Below are 18,848 nucleotides of genomic sequence, written 5' to 3' on the forward strand. Positions count from 1 at the left end.
ATTTGTACAAATGAGTCATTCAGTTTAGAATTAATGATCTTTATTTGTGCTGTAATGTTGTAAATACATATAGTAGGGTTGATGTCCACAAGAGGAGGTACCCTTTATATGGCTCCTAAAATTTGTAATATCTTTCTTGACATTTTGTCCCCAAGACTCCATTTTGCATTTCATCAAATAATTTGGTCCATATTGACATGAAAGTATCATGCAGTTCCAGCAGATTTGTCAGCTGCAGATCTATGATGCAAATCTACCATTCCACCACATCCCAAATGTGCTCTATTGGATTGAGATTTGGTGACTTTGGAGGCCACTTGAGTACAGTGAACTCATTAAGTTCAAGATATCAGTTTGAGATGATTTGAGCTTTGTGACGTGGCACATTATCCTGCTGGAAGTAGCCATCAGAAGATGGGTCACTGTGGTCATAAAGGGATGGACAGCAACACTACTCTTCATCAATACACATGCTGTCTTGTTGCTGGCTCTGATGTTAAACAATGCTCAATTGGTACTAAGGGGCTCAAAGTGTGGCAATAAAATATCCCTCACACCATTTCATCACCCCCATCAGCCTGAACCGTTGCAAGGCAGGATGGATCCATGCTTTCATGTTGTTTAAGCCAAATTCTCCATTTACAAACTAATTATTTCTATAGGCAAATGTTTGTAGATATTTATTAAGACAGAAACACAATCAACTATTTTTCTTCATATCTTTACGTTGTAAGCTGTTGGAAAACGTTTTCAAACCAAATTAGCATTTTCAAACTGCAATTCCTCTCCACGGAAGACCATGAACCTGGTTTACAAAGAGGAAGTTTTTTTTTATTTCTCTGGTCTACTGGTTAACCAGATGTTGAGTCAAGTGATTGACCTTTTCTTCCTAAAGAGGATGTGGAAATATTTCAAAAGATGCCTTGCACAAACTATATGGTCCTACAGATTAATTTGAAACATTTACTCCATCACATTTCACCATTTAACAGACCTTCATTTCAAAAAAAGAGGACCTTGTGCAACCTTTCAATGTAGGAGACACTATATATGGCTTACAAACAGAAGGCTGATCAACAGCTCACACACAAACCATAAGATAGAGGAAGAGCAATATTTATTTTATTCAGCTGTATCTCATCTACATGCCAAACTACCTAAATGTTGAACCCTCAAATGATTTAAAAACAGCACCAACTCTAAAGTTTGTAAAATGATGCTAATCACAAACTCCTAAACTGAATCTGTAAAATATTTTGTCCTCCGTAAAGAGTGACATTTTTCAAAGTTTCCAAATAATAACACAGGCTAAGTTTTGTCCTATTCTGAAAAATTAAACATGCATGCATACAAAATATAAATGCATTTCCTAATCAATGTTAAGAAGACAGCATTTTGACCCTATGCTGACAAAGCTTTCAAAATGGTATTCTTTTAAATGAATTAATAAGAGAATGAAGGTCAAAGGTCTTAAGGTCTTAAGACATACTGCAGTATAGTGTGTTAATACGCAGAATATCATTTGAACTCATTTTCTCAGCTTGGCCAATAAACATGTTACTGTCAGGAATAGGGATGATGGTTGGCTCTCTGTTCTTGGAGAAGGCAAACCTGAAACCACACAAACACTCCAGTATCAAACATATATATATTGTATATATATATTGTTTTTGTGTGACTAAACTACAGCAAAACTTGCCTTCCATAGTGCATCACAGAGCTGTAGTCATAGGCAGTCTCCAGGTTGTTAGTCTTGATTTTGTCAAAGTTGTACTCCTGTCCTATTACCGGGAATAGCAATCAAAGGGGAACAATATTAAGTCATTTAAAAAAAATCTATAAATTCTCTAATCTCCTATTTCTGCTTAAAAACTCAAACACAAACTTTAGAGAGTTTTCGCTGCATTTAACAGCAAAATCTTCTCTACCCTAATTGAGAAGATTTGCAACTACAATGTAAAGGGTTCAGAACAAAACCTGCTGAAGAAATGTGTACCAATCAGATGTACCAGGAATGATGTTTTTAAAAAGGATTTGGACGTGATTGTCGCGGTCACTGCGGTTGTGTTCGTGGTGAAAGCCCAGCGTGTGAAGCAGCTCATGCTGCACTATATTCAGGGACATGCATCCTCTACGGTCCAAAGACACAGTCTGACCTCCAATGCGACGGCCCACAAAAGAGTAGCACCTATAGATCAGATCAAACATAATGGAAGGATTCAAACAACACATGTAGAATTTAGTACACAATACAAGTACAGTTCTCCTGGATGAACCTGTATTTACAGTATGTGGCTTGCTCATGTTAGGTTCAACCAGCAGGAAACGTTCGCTTACAAGTTTCACCCACTTCCCCATGCAGGCATCACATCTACAGTACTGACATAAAATCATACTATGTAAAATATGTTCGACTAAATGTGTTTAACTAATTTAACCCTTTCACGCATAGTGGTCACTACAGTGGACAGCTATTAAAAAAGCATTTTCTTGAATTTGCACGGGTTTTTATGGCAAAGTTGCACATCAGCCTCTTCAGTGGACCCTGGTGCATCATCCTATAAATTGCAACCAAGTGGCAAGCTGTTGTGTTTCGATTTTTTCCCCCTCCAAACCAAGATGGCCAAGGGTCAGTCAGACATGCCAAGTTGCTCCGGAATATCCACCCATTCCTTCTATCCTAGGAGACTCTTGTAGGTAAAAAAAATATTGCAGCATCAAGCAATATCTAATGAGTCATATCACAGTAAAATTTTCCAAGTTTTGATTTTAGATTGAGAGTAAACTCTGATTAATCACATGTCCACTGTAGTGGACGTCATGCATCAACTGCTATATTTCAGCTACAATTCATAATTATAATGTGAATATTGTTTTTGAAATTTAAAACTTAAAAACTTAATATGCATTGACTTTTTCTACTGTAAATAAATGTATTTGTATTATTAGAATGTAATTTTCATTGACATCGAAAAAAGTCTTGTGATTACATGATGTATGACACTTGTAATGCATTACTTTACTTGTTAGATCAAAAAGTAATCTGATTTCATAATGCACGTTATTGTAATGCGTTTTTTTACTCATAACATCAAAAAGTAATCTGATTACGTAATGCATGTTACTTTTAATGCGTTTCTTTACTCATAACATCAAAAAGTAATCTGATTACATAATGCATGTTACTTGTATTGCTTTTCCTTCCTCATAACATCAAAAAGTAATCTGATTAGGTAATGCACATTACTTGTAGTCAATTATTTGTTAGATCAAAAAGTAATCTGATTAGGTAATGCATGTTACTTGTAACACATTACTTTACTTGTAACATAAAAAAAGTAATCTGAATGGGTTATGCATGTTACTTGTAATGCGTTACCCCCAACACTCATCATTTCAGATGAGATTGAAAAAACGTATCGCTAGGTTTTCTCAGAGGAGGGCTATACTAGAAATGTGCATGTCCATCTTGAACATAATTAGAATTATCAGCTAATAAGGGTAAATCTCCATACTCTGGTGCACTGGAGGGAGCATCTGAGTGGTTTCCACAGTTGTACCTTGACAGGCTGTAGAGATTTCTGATGGAATCACGTCCTCATGTTCTGATATCAAAGATACGCGAAGTGCAACTTGTATGAAGTTGTATGAAGCCTTTGCAATATTTTGCATTTATATTTTTTGTATATATTTTATAGTTTTCACATGATTTGATATAATTGCATTGATTAGTTTGTTAAATTCACATACTTTATCTGTTTGATTATTGTCTTATATTTAATACAGTATATCTTCAGTTTAAACTAACCGCATGCTGTCCACTCAAGTGGACATCTGAAGATCTCTTTGAAAAATTTGTAAAAAAATAAAATAAAAATCAATTCTTGTTTTTCATGCCCTAAGAGCAATAAAAACACATAGGAAAAAAATCCTGACTGAGGTTATCATAATTCATGCATGAAAGGGTTAATTCAAAACCAAATGTAAATTTTCTGGTTTCAAACCCAGTCTAAACAGATTCGATCTGAAGTGCACAAAGCATGTGACCATTGTTCCTGTGATAGACAGTTGTAGGCTAGCATAATAATTTGATTTCATGGAACATTTGCATTTTACTAAACAATATTGGATTGAGTCTACAGTAAATAAATCTGTATATCTTAAAAAAATCACAATTAATACAAAGCTCCAATTTATACAGTAAATTTTTAAGCACAAATATAGAGCAACAGCAATTGATTTATAAATGAAAATCAGATTTTTACCCTGAATTAGACTTTATGTTGATATAGTCCCTCTGATTTGTGCGAGGCATGAAGCGAACGCAGGTCGATTCCTCAAAAGATCTCAAGCCTTGAAAAATGACATCCTTCTCCTGGGAGGCTGTTGGAGAGTTCAGATATGAAAAATGGCCTGAACAGTTATGTTGTAGTACAAGGTTTTGAGTGAGCTAAGAGCTGTCACTCACAGTATTCATTAGAGATGACATAAGGCACAAGGACTTTTCCACTTTTGTTTCTCTGCCATTTGCACACACGAGTTGTGCATGGATCTGCTATTTCTAAGCCTGTTGCTACAGCGTTGACAGCGATGTCTCCAAACATGACCGGGGGGTCATTCAGTCCCTGTCCTGTATGGTATAAAGCACAGAAAAACACTTAACATCCTAATTCTGGGAACATCATAATGAGCTTGTATAGAGAAGGAACAGCCCTGGACTGCTGACAAAATTACAAAAGTACTAAGATACTTTTGGTACTAAGGTAAAAGTAAGATCTTACGTTCCTCATCAAGGATAGTTAATTATAATTCCTTTCCTCTCTTTGTTAATGATCAATGTCCTCTCTTTATTGAGCAGCTGACATAAAACACATTCCACAAACAGCATGTCCGCTTACCTGCATGTCTGTTGGCCCTTTCAATTATAGCTGACACAGATTTCTCATCTTGTTCAGTGCTGTTATCTGAGAACCATAAACAGTAAAATATAAAGATTTTAATTATACTGCTCATGGCCATTAGTCATTTTATTGAAAATAAATTCCTACCAATCTCCTCAGAGCTCTTTCCAAAGATATCCTGTTTACCCTTAAACATTTAGAAACATATGTTAGAATCTCCTGAATAACATTTAAATGATTAGGCTGCCATTAAATAAATAATATTAAATAATATTAAATAAATGGGAGGCTGCTACTGATATTGTTTTCCATTTCACCTATTACCCATGTATGGAAGTAAAATAATGTCAAATGTTTTTGAAACAAAAAGCCTGTTGAATTGCACTACTTGAAAAAAAAAATAGGCATTGCATTAACCATGCTTGCATTTTAATGCATTGTATTTTTAGGGCTTGCATTTTTATGGCCTGAAATTCAACATGGTTGAATATTTAAGCTGTGAATATTTCAATTAAAAACATTTCAAACACATTTTCATTATTAAAAATTCAATAATCCATATTCACCTTTCATATTTCACTTCCAAAATATTCAAACTGTTTAAAAATACAACCTATAATATTCAACAGGCAATTTTCGGTCCATTTTATTTCGCTTTGCAAATTCGCTTCCACAAATTCAGTGGTTCAAATTCGACAGTAAATTCAACGGAACTGCAGGAAAAGCAGTAGATTACCGAGATACTCTCCATCTGCTGTTAGTCAACCTCACCAGCGGGTGGTGCAAAAGCGCGTGTTGTGACGAAGACCAGCAACAGTTAGAGCAAGCCATTCATTCATAAAATGAAAATGATTATCTGTGTCAGTATATATGCTGAAAAGATGATAAAGACACAAAAGCTGTGTTTATGTTTCATTCAATAACTTCATTGTTACTTTCCCTGTGTAGCCTACATGTCATCAGCTTTCTCTGCCTACATAAACAGGATTATAATCGGTTTCCCTCAATACCTCATACTGAAGGATTCCCCTTCCGTCGGGACAAAACGCTTAACGTAGCTTATGGACTAATACAGTGATATGAAAGACCAAACTCGCTCCTTATTGGGGATGTAGGCTGTAGGCTACTATATAGGCTAGATGGACTAAGAATATGAACGTAACGCGCAAAGTTTCATGCAGAGCGTTTCGTGATATACTGGCATAAAATCAACACTTGATCAATACTAACACTTTCTCCTCTCTCTCTCTCTCTCTCTCTCTCTCTCTCTCTCTCTATATATATATATATATATATATATAGTAGGCTATAGTATAGTAGGCTATGCCTACGTGTATTGCATTAGCTTAAACTGGGAAGAGTCATAGCACTTGCATATTGTTGTCCTCCTATTGTTAGTTTAACTGTAAATCGCTTTGGATAAAAGCGTCTGCTAAATAGATGACTAAATGTAGCCTAATAAATGTAAAATTGGCTTGACATTGGACATTCGCACATTTAGGGACCGTCTCAAAAGTTGCATACAATACACGTTTCTAACTTCAATAGCAAACTTTAATTTATTTGAATAAATATCAAAAATCCAAAGGGTACGCATTATGCCTGACACTACATGAACACTTTACAGTTGGTTTTATGACTGTAAGTCGTTCTAGAAAATGCTATTGAAGTTAGAAACGTACATACCAAAGTCGTATACACTTTACAGACGGTCCCTAAATGTGTGAATGTCCAACGTCAAGCCAACTTTATACCAATGTATCACTGGGAAACGCTCATCATTAAACTTTGCGCGTTATTCTGAGTCCATCTGCTTGCCTGCGAGTTTGGTCTTTTATATCACTGTAATTAGTCCATTAAGCTACGTTAAGCGTTTTATATGTCCAGCAGGGGAATCCTGAAGTATTGAGGGAAACCCTAATAGCTTGCATTGCATGGCCACTAAACAACCAAGAGAAATATATGTCAACCTCAAAAATGTAACATTGAATCTGTACATCCGCATCGGGGAATAACATTATAATCTTGTTCACGGTAGAGAAAGATGCTTGTAGGCTACACAGGGAAAGTAACCGTGAAGACACTGAATTTAACATAAAACCGCCTTCATAATAATCACAAATACACTTACATTGCTGTAAATGAGTTTTATGAATGAATGGCTTGCTCTAACTGTTGCTGGTCTTCGTCACAACACGCGCTTTTGCACCCCCTGCTGGTGAGGTTGACTAACAGCAGATGGAGAGTATCTCGGTAATCTACTGCTTTTCCTGCAGTTCCGTTGAATTCACTGTTGAATTTGAACCACTGAATTTGTGGAAGCGAATTTGCAAAGCGAAATAAAATGGACCGAAAATTGCCTGTTGAATATTATAGGTTGTATATTTAAACAGTTTGAATATTTTGGAAGTGAAATATGAAAGGTGAATATGGATTATTGAATTTTTAATAATGAAAATGTGTTTGAAATGTTTTTAATTGAAATATTCACAGCTTAAATATTCAACCATGTTGAATTTCAGGCCATAAAAATGCAAGCCCTAAAAATACAATGCATTAAAATGCAAGCATGGTTAACGCAATGCCTTTTTTTTTTTTTTTAAGTAGTGCAATTCAACAGGCTTTTTGTTTCAAAAACATTTGACATTATTTTACTTCCATACCCATGTCTGTTCTTACCTCAATAGCACGACTCTGAGCTTGAAAAGAGCCCAGCAGAAGACAGATGACCATCAACAACCGGAACATCATGAAAGCTGTTCTGGATCATTTACAAATACATGTGGGGTGAAGGAAATTTGTTATTTATAATGGGAAAGTAAATGGGTATATCAGACTTAGATTTTGGTGTTTGATTTCATTATTTATTTATTTATTTTGATAGGTGGAGATTTGCCCTGGAAAAAAGCTGGATTCTCCTTTTTTTAAAAACTGCCTATTATGTTTTGAACAAAATGCTTCCATGAGAAAAGAGACAAGAAACGACATAAATCCTTAGATTAATCAAAAGTAACTCAATGTATGAAATGTTTTAATATGCTTACTGCTGAGTATTACATGCACATAGACCTATATGTGCATTATGATTGTTTAAATTATCTATGAGTTAGATCTTGATATTGATAAATCACTTTTGCATTCTGGAATGTTAACTGAAACATCCTCTGATTCACCCATATTATAAACATTTCTGTATATCTCATCCCTGTTGAATAAGAAGAGATCAATAGAAAAGACACTCACCTCACATTGGTGTAAATGTTCAGAATGACTCCAGCTCCCTGCTTAGTCTCTTAAATGCTCTCCACTCAAATTTAATTCCACCACCTGTCAAATTAGAATTTACAGACAATCTCAGACGATTTATGAAACCACTTAATGATTCAGAGATGTACAGATAAACAGTTCTGTCTGATGAAAGAGTAGCTTGATCACCAGGCTTATAACACATAAGCATTAACCCATTCAGGCCAATACTGCCTCAAAATGATATACACATTTTAACTTAATAAGGAGAAATCAGATTTCACTGGTGTCTTTTTTTCCCTTTTTTTCCCAATTCAATTACAGACAAGTACAATGCAAAAAATACAAGACAAATACAAAGCATTGTAATATAGTTCAGAGTCTAAAAAAACAAAGAATAACAACAACAACTAAAATATAAAATGAACATGTATGTAAAAAAATAAAATAAAATAAAAATACTGGGATAAAAAAATGCTAGGCCTATATAATATTAGGGCAGTTCCATGAATTTGAAAAGCTTAAAAAAGTTATAGTTTTTTTATAAGCTTTTTGTTTTGTGATCTCATTTGAAAAAGTTTCAACCTATATTGTGAGATCTGTGTCATAAAAGGTAATAAATAAAAATGTTTTTGTCATGTCTATTTTAAAGTCAGTCAAAAAAAAAAAAAAAAAAAAAAAGTAAAAAGGGAAATACAAAAATAAATGTTCCAGATCTTCAAATGATGTGTTAGGCCTACAAAAAGTACATTTATCACAAACAGTATGAATATATCTACCAATGGCTGCATTTAAAGGATAACATCTATGAATAATTTTGTACATTATTATTTTTTTACTTTATTAAAAACAACATATTGATATGGTAATGTCCAAATGCTGTGCAATAATATGCAATGTGGTTTAAGCCATTTTGATTTAGCAAATGGAGGATTGGATCTGACATTAAATGAATTTCTTATAAAATTGTAATTAAAACCTTTATCAAAAAAAGGAGAGACCATTAACAAAAAGTTGAGGATTTTGTAAGGTTGTATTATTAATATCTATGTCTGAGAATCTGGTTAAGATTATTATGCCATTGGGGATGCGCTTTATTACTTTGTCAAATTATTTTTCATTTACTTCGCTGGTGTCTTTGTTTCATAAATTATATAAAGAATGTTTTAGGCCTAAATACAAAAGTATATATTATAAAACAGACATTCATAGACGTTCACTGTAGCGCATCAAAAATACCACAAAAAAACCACACTTTACCAAAGAACTTTTCACAACCAGAACGGAACTAAAAAAAATGTCTAAAATAACCAAGGCTCAACCAATGTCAGTAATAGACTAGGCCATATACGGAGACAGTTGCAACATTTTTCAGGGTCCATTTAAGTTCAAATTACTTTAATATTATCATATGTACACATATGTTGCAACAGTATGGGCAGGTAGGTGACATATATGGGTTTAATATATATATATATTTGTCTTTCTAATACAAACAGTCGCTGAGAAAATGAAGGAAATGTAAAAAGTGTTGCAACCGCCCCCACTCTCTCCTACTGCATGCAAACACAACTGATCTTGACACAGCAGCCAAAAATGTAAGCACAAAACTCTCTCATTTTAGTTGCATTCTCCAGGCCTTTCTTTCAGCAAATTCATCCACGATGTCCTTGATGTTTAATTCACGGCTTCGCGCATTCTCAATGAAAAAGATTGTCTGTTCTGCGACATGATGCTCCGCAAATTTTTTGTTTTTTTTTACTAGCTTCAGTTTTGAAAATGAGCGCTCCGCTGAAGCAACAGTATAACCTCTCACACAGTTCTCATCGCGCGGCGATGCATTTGCACCTGGTTTGCACGTAGTGCAGCGCTATTTTTAAAAAAATGACGGCGTAGCTCTGCGGCACCCCCCCGGGATACAAAAAATAACAAATGCACCCAAGAAATTACGGAGAAACAAGAAATTACTGCACATGACATGCATATAAAAAATATATTTATTGAGGCCGGACCACGAGTGAAAAATGAATTCTCTCGATCTATTGGGCGGCGGGCCCTTGATCAAATTTTCATAAATCTTTAATATAAACCACATATTTGAGCTTTAAACAACTACATTCTCGCCTGAAAAACTCTTAAAACTACATTTCGTGACACAATAACAGTAGTATTATATTTCAACTGTATATAAAAAAATGGGCTTTTTATGTTGTCATTCCCCTTAGCACGCGCAAGTGACGATCCTCTGTCAACCAATCAACGTTCTGCAGTGAGTGTAGCTCCACCCTTTAGTACCATATACATCATGTTTAGTACCGTCCACTGTGGTAGGTACCCCAGCGGAAGGGTACCGAAAAAGTGGTACGGTACAGTTCGGCATTTTGGTACCATTCACAACTTTTGACAGTGGAAACGTTAATAATTGCGTACCGTACTGTACCCCTCAGTGGGAGCCATAAGGCATTAGGCATTGCCTGTTTACGCAGACTTATGGCTCGTTTCCACTGAGCGGTATGGTATATGGTACAGTACGGTACGGTTCGGGTCGGTAAACCATGAATTGGTTAGCGTTTCCACTGCCAACAGTACCATTACTTAAGGTGAATCAGAGGAAATGCAGAAGACTTGAAGATGAGATGATCACAGAAGCAGGCACAAGCACAACTACATAGGGCAGCCCAGCTCTGGGGCAGCCTTACCTCGACTATGTAAACGAAAATAACTCTCATTGACAAGCGTTGTTCTGTTCATAAAATTCTTTCATTTTACTTCAATGAGCATTCAGCAAGGCAGCAGGGACACAGACAACTCATATAGGCCTAGTTTCTGCCTAATAATGTGATGTAAGAGTGCGCCACCTGCTGGCCCGGATAACGAAGAAAAAGCTTCCAGTCAGGTGATCAATGTAGACGAGTAACGTCATCACTCGATGTCAGTGTTGCCATGTCCGCTTTTTTATAAGCGACTTTGTTATTTTTTTTTCCAAATAAGTCACTTATAGGAAATGGGTTGCGGTTTTTAGCATTGTTTTTTTTTATTATTATTATTATTCTTTCCCGAATCGGGTATTACTTGGGTACTGCACGAAAGTATGACCGACCACTGTTGTCACCTGCGGTTCTAGGAGCTTTCTACATTATATGATTAATCCCCTGAATTTGTTTTAGCTTTTTCCGGCCCCTCACTCACTTACCCCGATTATATGTCTACTACAGGTGTGTTAGCGCGCGAGAGAGAAAAACATTAATTTTATTAGATAGTTGAATGCGAAACATTTTTAATTTTTGGTAAATTATTAAATGAAATCTTGCAGTCACCGGCTGTTCAAAAACTGAGCTCGACTGTTTAGCCCTATTGTTCGTGAGGAAAATTGCTTATTTAGGCTTAGATTGTTATACTAATTTTTTTTTATTTTTTATTTTTTTTGGTGAGATCTGGCAACACTGTTTTGTGCGTATTACCAACGGACTTTCTCTGTCAAGGAGGGGTACGTTTCGGATTGTCTTGGTAATGGCGGACACATGTGGCCAAGTCCTCCTTGGGTCTGGACTGACAGTCCTTTCCCACCCTCTTATGTACATCAAGGTTTTAGTTCAGGTAAGATTTTCACATTACACGCAAAAATGACACCAGCAGCAAGTTCTCGACTGCACATGCGCTGCTGTCGACCAGTTTCGATAGCATGTTGATAAATGTTAGCCAGTTGGTTTGTTAACAGTTAGCTGTATATATGGTAATATTTCCTTATCAGACACAAGCATTTTTGTGTGCAGTACATGTGTTTACAGGGATAAAGGTGTTGATGCTCATTATTGTGTGGTTATTATTAAGGGTTTTACCAGGGTTATTGACCGCTGTCTATCTAATGTGTGAGTTAATGCTCTGAAAGGTCAACCTTTAAGGTTTGTCAGAAATAATTTTTTATAGCAATTTTAGCACATATACCAACAACTCATACTATTGTAATGTATAATTTATATCCCCTGAAAACAACGCGAACTGCATATTCACATCAGTGTCTTGTGTCATTCAGGGTTGTGGTAAAGCACGTCTGTCTTTCTGGCTATTGATTAAGGTTGCTGCAGGTTATTGTGATAACAGTAAGGCGGTGTGCTTTACATTTGCACTGTATTGCAGTCTGATAACAAATGTATCTATGGTGTAGTAGGCAGACACAGATGTCACCCCATTTGTTTTGTGTAAAAGTGGAAGAAAATCGAGTCTGCTAAATAACACAAGCCATTTCTTATTTTTATAATCTAATTGAGGTTTAAACCCAGTTTCACATTGTTTACTTCTGATATATTATGACAGGTTTTCACAATATTGTAATATTATAAAAGACTGTCTTTCTTCCAAGTCAGATATTGAAATGTAGGCTACTACTGCCTTGCGTCTACATGTGTATCACAATATATTGTGTATCAATTTCACATGGCACACTAACTTGTTTGTATCTTTGCAAATATAGGTTGGACATGAACCTCTTCCTCCTACTCTAGGCAGGAATATGTTTGGTCGACAAGTGTACCAGCTTCCAGGGCTCTTTGCATATGGTAAGATTAAGCGAATGGTTGCTTCTACAGTGTGTCTACATTGCCATTCAGTTATATGGTCTCCAATATAATTAAAAAAATTCTGGAAAATGCATGCATTTCTTATGCTTTCATTTATGTCTTTCAGCCAAACACATCATCAAAATCGATGGGAAATCAGGCCTGTTTAAGGGTCTCGCTCCAAGGCTTTGTGCTGGGACCATTGGCACCCTTGTACACAGTAAAGTCTTGCAGGTACGAAATGCACACCAGGCTCTTCAGAGGTTTATTTCTTGTAGACCTCTGTGATAAGAAAGTGTATGCTAAGAACAGAAATAGAAAGGAATCATGCAGAATATGCTAAGAATGTATTGACTGTAGGAAAGATACCAGATAACTTTTACGATTGTTGCATGTAAAGGGATGTAAATTAAGGCTGGAATACACTACTTTTCCCCAGATTTTCCCCCCATTTGCCGTCTGAATGTGTAGCTGGTAGTTGATTAAAGGCATAGCCAGTCTCCAGATTTTGGGAAGTCTGAATTGATTGATTTTGCATGAAAACATGTAGTGTATGATGGACACAAACTGTATATTATTATTATTATTATTATTTAATTGTTGTTAGAAGCTTCAGACTATGATTCCATTCATTTGGAGGACATCAAACATGTTTGATATTTTTAGCTGATTTTAGAACTCATTGTTTTCATATCCAATAGCAAAGAGGCACATATTTCTTTGAGTTTGTGTTTTTTGAATGGCTTGAAAGTCTGGAAGTTCAAGGGTTACACATCCTGTTGTTTAGTGAATGATGCCCAGTTTTCTCTGTAACATTAAGTCAGCAAGTAAGTGTATGATGTCTTGTGTAAAAGTCATGTTGTGTATTCCAGCCTTTAGTTAGGTTTCTGTAACTGTTATCTGTGCAGAGTGTTACTGGCTGTGCTGTTCAGACTGTTGCAATGTGACTTTTGTCATTTTCTGGCTGGACACAGTTGAGCAGAGGTTATTTATACTTTTTATCTGGCTTTAACCTTTTGTTATAACCCACAGAAGTGCCAGGAGGAAAAAATTGAGGTAGGAACACATGCATGTTTGCAGAAGTATTATTTTAGTGCTTCAGTCCAGCACATGCATTTTTCTTTCTTTCTTTCTTTCTTTCTTTCTTTTTTTAAACTTTGGCTTCATTGCTGCAGACTGTTGCACTGTTGTGTGATCGGTGATATAATAGCATTCATCTCATTTCTTCGCCCTCTCAGGTGGTGAAAAGCAGCCAGAAAGCAGAGGATGGTTCTCTGCAACATGTAGTAAATGAGGTGAGATGCATAAAGCAGAATTTCAGACTGGCTCTTATGCCGCCTTGTATGTAAGCGGAGGCCTTGTTCACATGGTCACAAGTCAGATGTGACTAAATGACACAAGTAGAAAATATTTCAAAACAGGCTGTCATGTGTGCACCGATCATTGTTGTCTGAAATCTGAAATGTTTTGTGTGTATTTTTGATGTTTTTTTCTACTTTCCTTTCATTTTATTTGTTCTCTCAGACCACTAAAGAGATGATTGCACGCTCATGTGCTACAATTGTCACGCACCCTTTACATGGTAAATACAGTTAATACAATAAATAACATGTTTTGTGATTTGAATCTCACTTTTCTCTCAATCTGTGAATGTCACTGTTGTCTTTTTTTTTCCATGCAGTGATCACTCTCAGATGCATGGTCCAATTTATTGGTAGAGAAGCCAAATACTGGTCAGTCATTTTCTTTTCTGGGATTTCACGATTTCTTCTCTGCATCACAAATTTCATCTTTTTTGTTTTGTTTGTTTCTTCCAGTGGCGTCTTTGACTCCATAGTTACCATCTACAGGGAAGAGGGAATCCTGGGTTTTTTTGCGTAAGTGCAAAGTGACACTTTCAAATCAGGTAGTCTGTGGTTTGCCTCATGATGCTGTTGTTCTAAAGTTGTGCGATTCTAAATGCATGACATCATGTTAAAACTGCAACACTTGAGGTTGGGGATGCATAAGTGAGGCGGGGGGGGAATCAATCAAACCTCACAAATGTGCTAGTCATTTTAAGTGCTAAATAAAGAAATAAAATATTGAATGGGTTTGACATGAAATATTTTCCTGAATGTTGTCAGGCTATTTTACAGCTGATCCAAACTGTCTTTAACTTCACTGTTTATGTGTTTGTCAACCCACAGTGGCCTCATTCCTCGTTTACTGGGTGATGCTCTTTCCCTGTGGATCTGCAACATGCTTGCTCACTTCATAAACACATACACTATAGACGACTCGGTACGTAAGCACACACACAAACTCGTGTGAACAATAAAGCATCTGGAACCTAGATTTGTACAAATATACAGTTTTATAAGTATGTGAGATACTTTTCATTTTTCTGTACTTATTGATTCATCATTGCATAGTGTTCTGCTAGAACAACAGTTGTACATTATGTAGCGATCATAGTTGCATTGTGTATACTGAGTCGATTATCTATACTGTTGTGCTTATCTCAGACGAGTCATACAGGAGAGATCAAGAACTGCTCTCAAGCTGTGACCGGGGTAAGTCATCTGACACGAGTTATTCACATGATCAGTGGGAAGCGCAAAGTATCGTTTGATTCTCTTTTGATACCACCCTCTACAAAGCATGTAAATCATTTGCATATTCTTCCAAATTTTGAGCTAAGTATGTCTGTCAATCAATAGCCATTGGCTGGTAAATTGTTTGATTTTACTCACCAGTAATTTTACTCACACCACTGATATATTTTTTGTACTGTCCACTAAGCGCTTAGGGCACCTACTCATTAGAAGACATGGACAGAATGGCAAGCTCATTTATCAAGGCGTGGAATAAATCGAATTATAATAAAGCATTTATCCTAAATGAAAATATAGAAGTAGAAAACACAAGACAATTATTGGTTTTTGAAAACCAGATGACAGCTGAAAGAGTTAATTGGAAAGAGATGTTTTGCATTATGTACAGTATGTGGGTCTGTGTGTGTCTGGCGAGTAAAGTTAAAAAAAAAATGTACTAGCCAATGGTGGTTCTATTTTTAATGTGTTTGTAGAGGGTTGTTTTGATTGACTGACTAGGTTTTGCTATTGCTCTCATTCTAAATTGTTTTTCTTTTTGACATTTTCTCAGTTTTTTGCAAGTATGCTGACGTATCCATTTGTATTGGTGTCCAACCTGATGGCAGTAAATAACTGTGGGTAAGGGATTTTGTGTGACTAGTGGAAGCGTTTGTGAATGGAAGGAGATTTGCGTGCATAGTGAGTCAATAGTCAGAGATCTGGTTTCTTAGCTTCGTAAGAAGCTTTTAATCTTAAACTTGTTAAACGCTTTCACCTCATGATCAAGTTCTGTAACTATAGTTATCAATTCACTACTTCTACTGGCATGTAGGCTACCTGTATTTGCTGGACTGATCCTTACCATATTTAAGACTAATGCAGGTATACAGATAATCATTTGTAAGTAATGTTTCTCCTGATCTGACCCAGGCTGGCTGGAGGTCTGCCACCTTATGCTGCCATTTATCCCAACTGGCTCCACTGCTGGGGTCACCTGAGCCGAGAGGTGAGCATTATATTTTTTTTTATTTTATTTTTTTTTTTTAACGAGTGACTTGCAATGGGGATTTGAGTTTTGTTAACTGTTGTTGAATGTCTCCGTTCTTCTGCTAATGACCTTCTAATGTTCATTGGAATCTGACTAGGCTAATCGAGTTAAAGGGCTAATAGAATTAAAGCACCATACTACTGTAATAATGAGTTTAACTACATGACTGCATAAAACAACCAAAAAGAGTCTTATTCTAGTCAGCTGGATCTGTTTCTCCTGTTGCTGAAGTTGTTTCTCTTGTCATCCAAAGTTAATCTGTTGACTGGATGAGTGGCAGAGCATCTTTAGAAACAGAGAAAAATATTTTGTTAACCACTATGTCTAGAAGTGACCTACTACCTAAAACACTTCACATAGATTTATTAGAAGTTGTTACCATTTGAAGAAACTGTCAGATAATCTAATTCTGATTCCCCCCCTCTCTCTCCTTGTGTGTCTCAGGGCAACATGAGCAGAGGCAACAGCCTGTTCTTCAGGAAGTTGCCTGCCGGGAAGATGTACGCCATTGAGCAGAAGAGATTTTTTTGAATGGAAAGCTATCAGCATAGTCTATAATTATGATAATATAATTGAGATGACCCACAAAGTTGGACTCCTAATCCTTCGTATGCACTTGTTTAAGATGACAAACTTTTTTTGATAATCAGTCTGCATCAGCCTTCAGGATTATTACTGTTAATTTTATCAGTACCTTTTCACTACATTGTGATTTGCATTGATTTGAAACCATGAAGAGCTTTATTTTAATACCCAGGGATTTGTATACATAACTAAGTAAATAAATCGCAGTATAATTTCAGCGACGCACTCGAGGTCGCCGTTGACTATATGTGCCCCTTACAACTGTTTTATTTTTTTTGCTCGACCATGATGCTCGTCAGTAATTATAGATCTGTGTTTGTCTCTACTGGTTCATGCACTGACTGACTGACTGACAAACAAAAAAGAAATTCTCTGTCCTGTTAATAACAGACTTACTTGTGTTTATGTGTGAGGACGTTTATGCAGCACTTTGAGCCACTGTATTGTCTACCCGATGTGTTTTGCATAACTTTGCTGAGCTTGACCCTCACTTTGGTAATTTTGACACATAAGCCTCATAAGGCTTCATATCAGTGAGTGAGTTTGGACAGTGTTTGGTGTGGAGGTCGACTTCCACCCACATCTCCATCAGAGCTTCATTCCAGTCAGAAACAGTTAAAAATTTTATTTCTAACGACATTCAAATGGACCCAAATAAATGTGAGAATGCTTTGTTTGGTCTTTGTGTCTTAGCTGTCCATCATCTGCACAACAGACTAGTGCTAAACATACAGCAACTGTAACATTGTGTTTCTTCATCTTGAATTTTATTGTCATTGTGCAGAAAACAAATACAGGGCAAATGAAATGCAGTTTAACAAGAACTGCAAATAGCATATTATTTACATATGATGCGAGCAAGAATATGCTTGATCATCATGGGGATTATTTATTAAATAGGTATTTATTAATAATTATGGGTGTCTTGCCAATTGTTTGATAATGTAAAATGTTTGTGGGGGAAAAAATGCATTAAATAAAATTATTAGTGTCAACCAAAGCTAAGCTGAAGTAGTTAAGCTAAATTTTTCCTTGTCATGTCCACATTGAGTATTATGTCAAACTTAAATGAAAGGTACATTTATATGGCTTTGTACATCTACATTTTAATGCCTTTGAAAACAACACAGGAAAATAGTATTATGGTACAATATGCTTTTTTGGCTAATTTACTGCACTCAGAATTTTTTTATTTGGTCAAATTAGATCAGTTGGTCATGTGGTCTGAACCCCATTCATGTAAAATAATTATATGATTGGTACTTTATACAGTACTATAGTACTAAAAAGTACTGTTCTTTTGTAAAATTTGTAAAACGTACTGAGTGCTGCTTAATCGGTCTCTCTATTCACAAATACTGGCCTGAAAAAGGTTTTAAGATCTCTGATCTACGTACAAATTACATAAACGAGACCCTAATCAGAGCGAGCGTTCGGAACGGATGAGTCCCAAGCAGTTTTTTTTTCTTTTTCCTTTTTTTTTATTATTTCTTTTACAAAGAAGAAACAGCACTGCATTGAATACATTAACAAAAAATAAATAAATTTAAAAAAAAACTAAACAATAACTGACTCCTCAACAAGTAAGAAAAAACCGTACATAGTTCTTAAGAAACTTGTTCTTACTGTTATCAATGAGTTTGAGATTTTACAATAAGGGAAATCTCAGCAATAAAGACATCAAATCTAGGCAAAGTCTTAAGAAATTTGTGTTTGTGAATAAAAAATGTACAATGCAACATTATCAATAGCATAGTCACTCCCAGAAAAATAGAGGAATATATCCTTCAATGCAAAGTTTAAATCACATTTGATAAAGTGAGAAAGATAACAACCCAAGCTCTCCCAAAGAGGCTTAACCTGATACACACAGGTCAGAGAGATCAACAAAAGAGGCAATTTGTGAGTTGGGTAAACATTATGAAGAATCTTAAAG

General features: G+C 35.8%; 2 protein-coding genes across 3 annotated transcripts; one reads left to right on the plus strand and one right to left on the minus strand.

Moving 5' to 3' along the window:
* Window positions 1–27: 27 nt before the first annotated feature.
* Window positions 28–8,204, minus strand: c6ast1 (six-cysteine containing astacin protease 1). The gene is made up of 9 exons (XM_079866693.1): window positions 8,145–8,204; window positions 7,581–7,662; window positions 5,049–5,088; window positions 4,899–4,964; window positions 4,469–4,630; window positions 4,266–4,383; window positions 2,010–2,188; window positions 1,700–1,781; window positions 28–1,611 (listed from the first exon to the last, which is right to left on the minus strand). Exons 2-9 carry the CDS (start codon window positions 7,650–7,652, stop codon window positions 1,479–1,481), a joined length of 852 nt encoding a protein of 283 aa, XP_079722819.1. The 5' UTR covers window positions 7,653–7,662; window positions 8,145–8,204; the 3' UTR covers window positions 28–1,478.
* A 3,382-nt stretch (window positions 8,205–11,586) lies between these two features.
* mtch2 (mitochondrial carrier homolog 2) lies at window positions 11,587–17,258 on the plus strand. 2 transcript variants are annotated; one of them, XM_079867281.1, is made up of 13 exons: window positions 11,587–11,744; window positions 12,619–12,703; window positions 12,831–12,937; window positions 13,736–13,759; window positions 13,942–13,998; window positions 14,228–14,285; window positions 14,385–14,436; window positions 14,521–14,580; window positions 14,893–14,986; window positions 15,211–15,258; window positions 15,851–15,918; window positions 16,210–16,285; window positions 16,772–17,258. In XM_079867281.1, exons 1-13 carry the CDS (start codon window positions 11,658–11,660, stop codon window positions 16,856–16,858), a joined length of 903 nt encoding a protein of 300 aa, XP_079723407.1. In that variant the 5' UTR covers window positions 11,587–11,657; the 3' UTR covers window positions 16,859–17,258. The 2 variants fall into 2 exon arrangements, with proteins under 2 accessions (XP_079723407.1, XP_079723408.1); XM_079867282.1 differs by having other exon boundaries at window positions 11,593–11,744; window positions 13,739–13,759.
* The last annotated feature ends 1,590 nt before the right edge of the window (window positions 17,259–18,848 follow it).

This window comes from Squalius cephalus (genome assembly GCF_949319135.1).
Source record: "Squalius cephalus genome assembly, chromosome: 3".
NCBI classification, from domain to species: Eukaryota; Metazoa; Chordata; class Actinopteri; order Cypriniformes; family Leuciscidae; genus Squalius; species Squalius cephalus.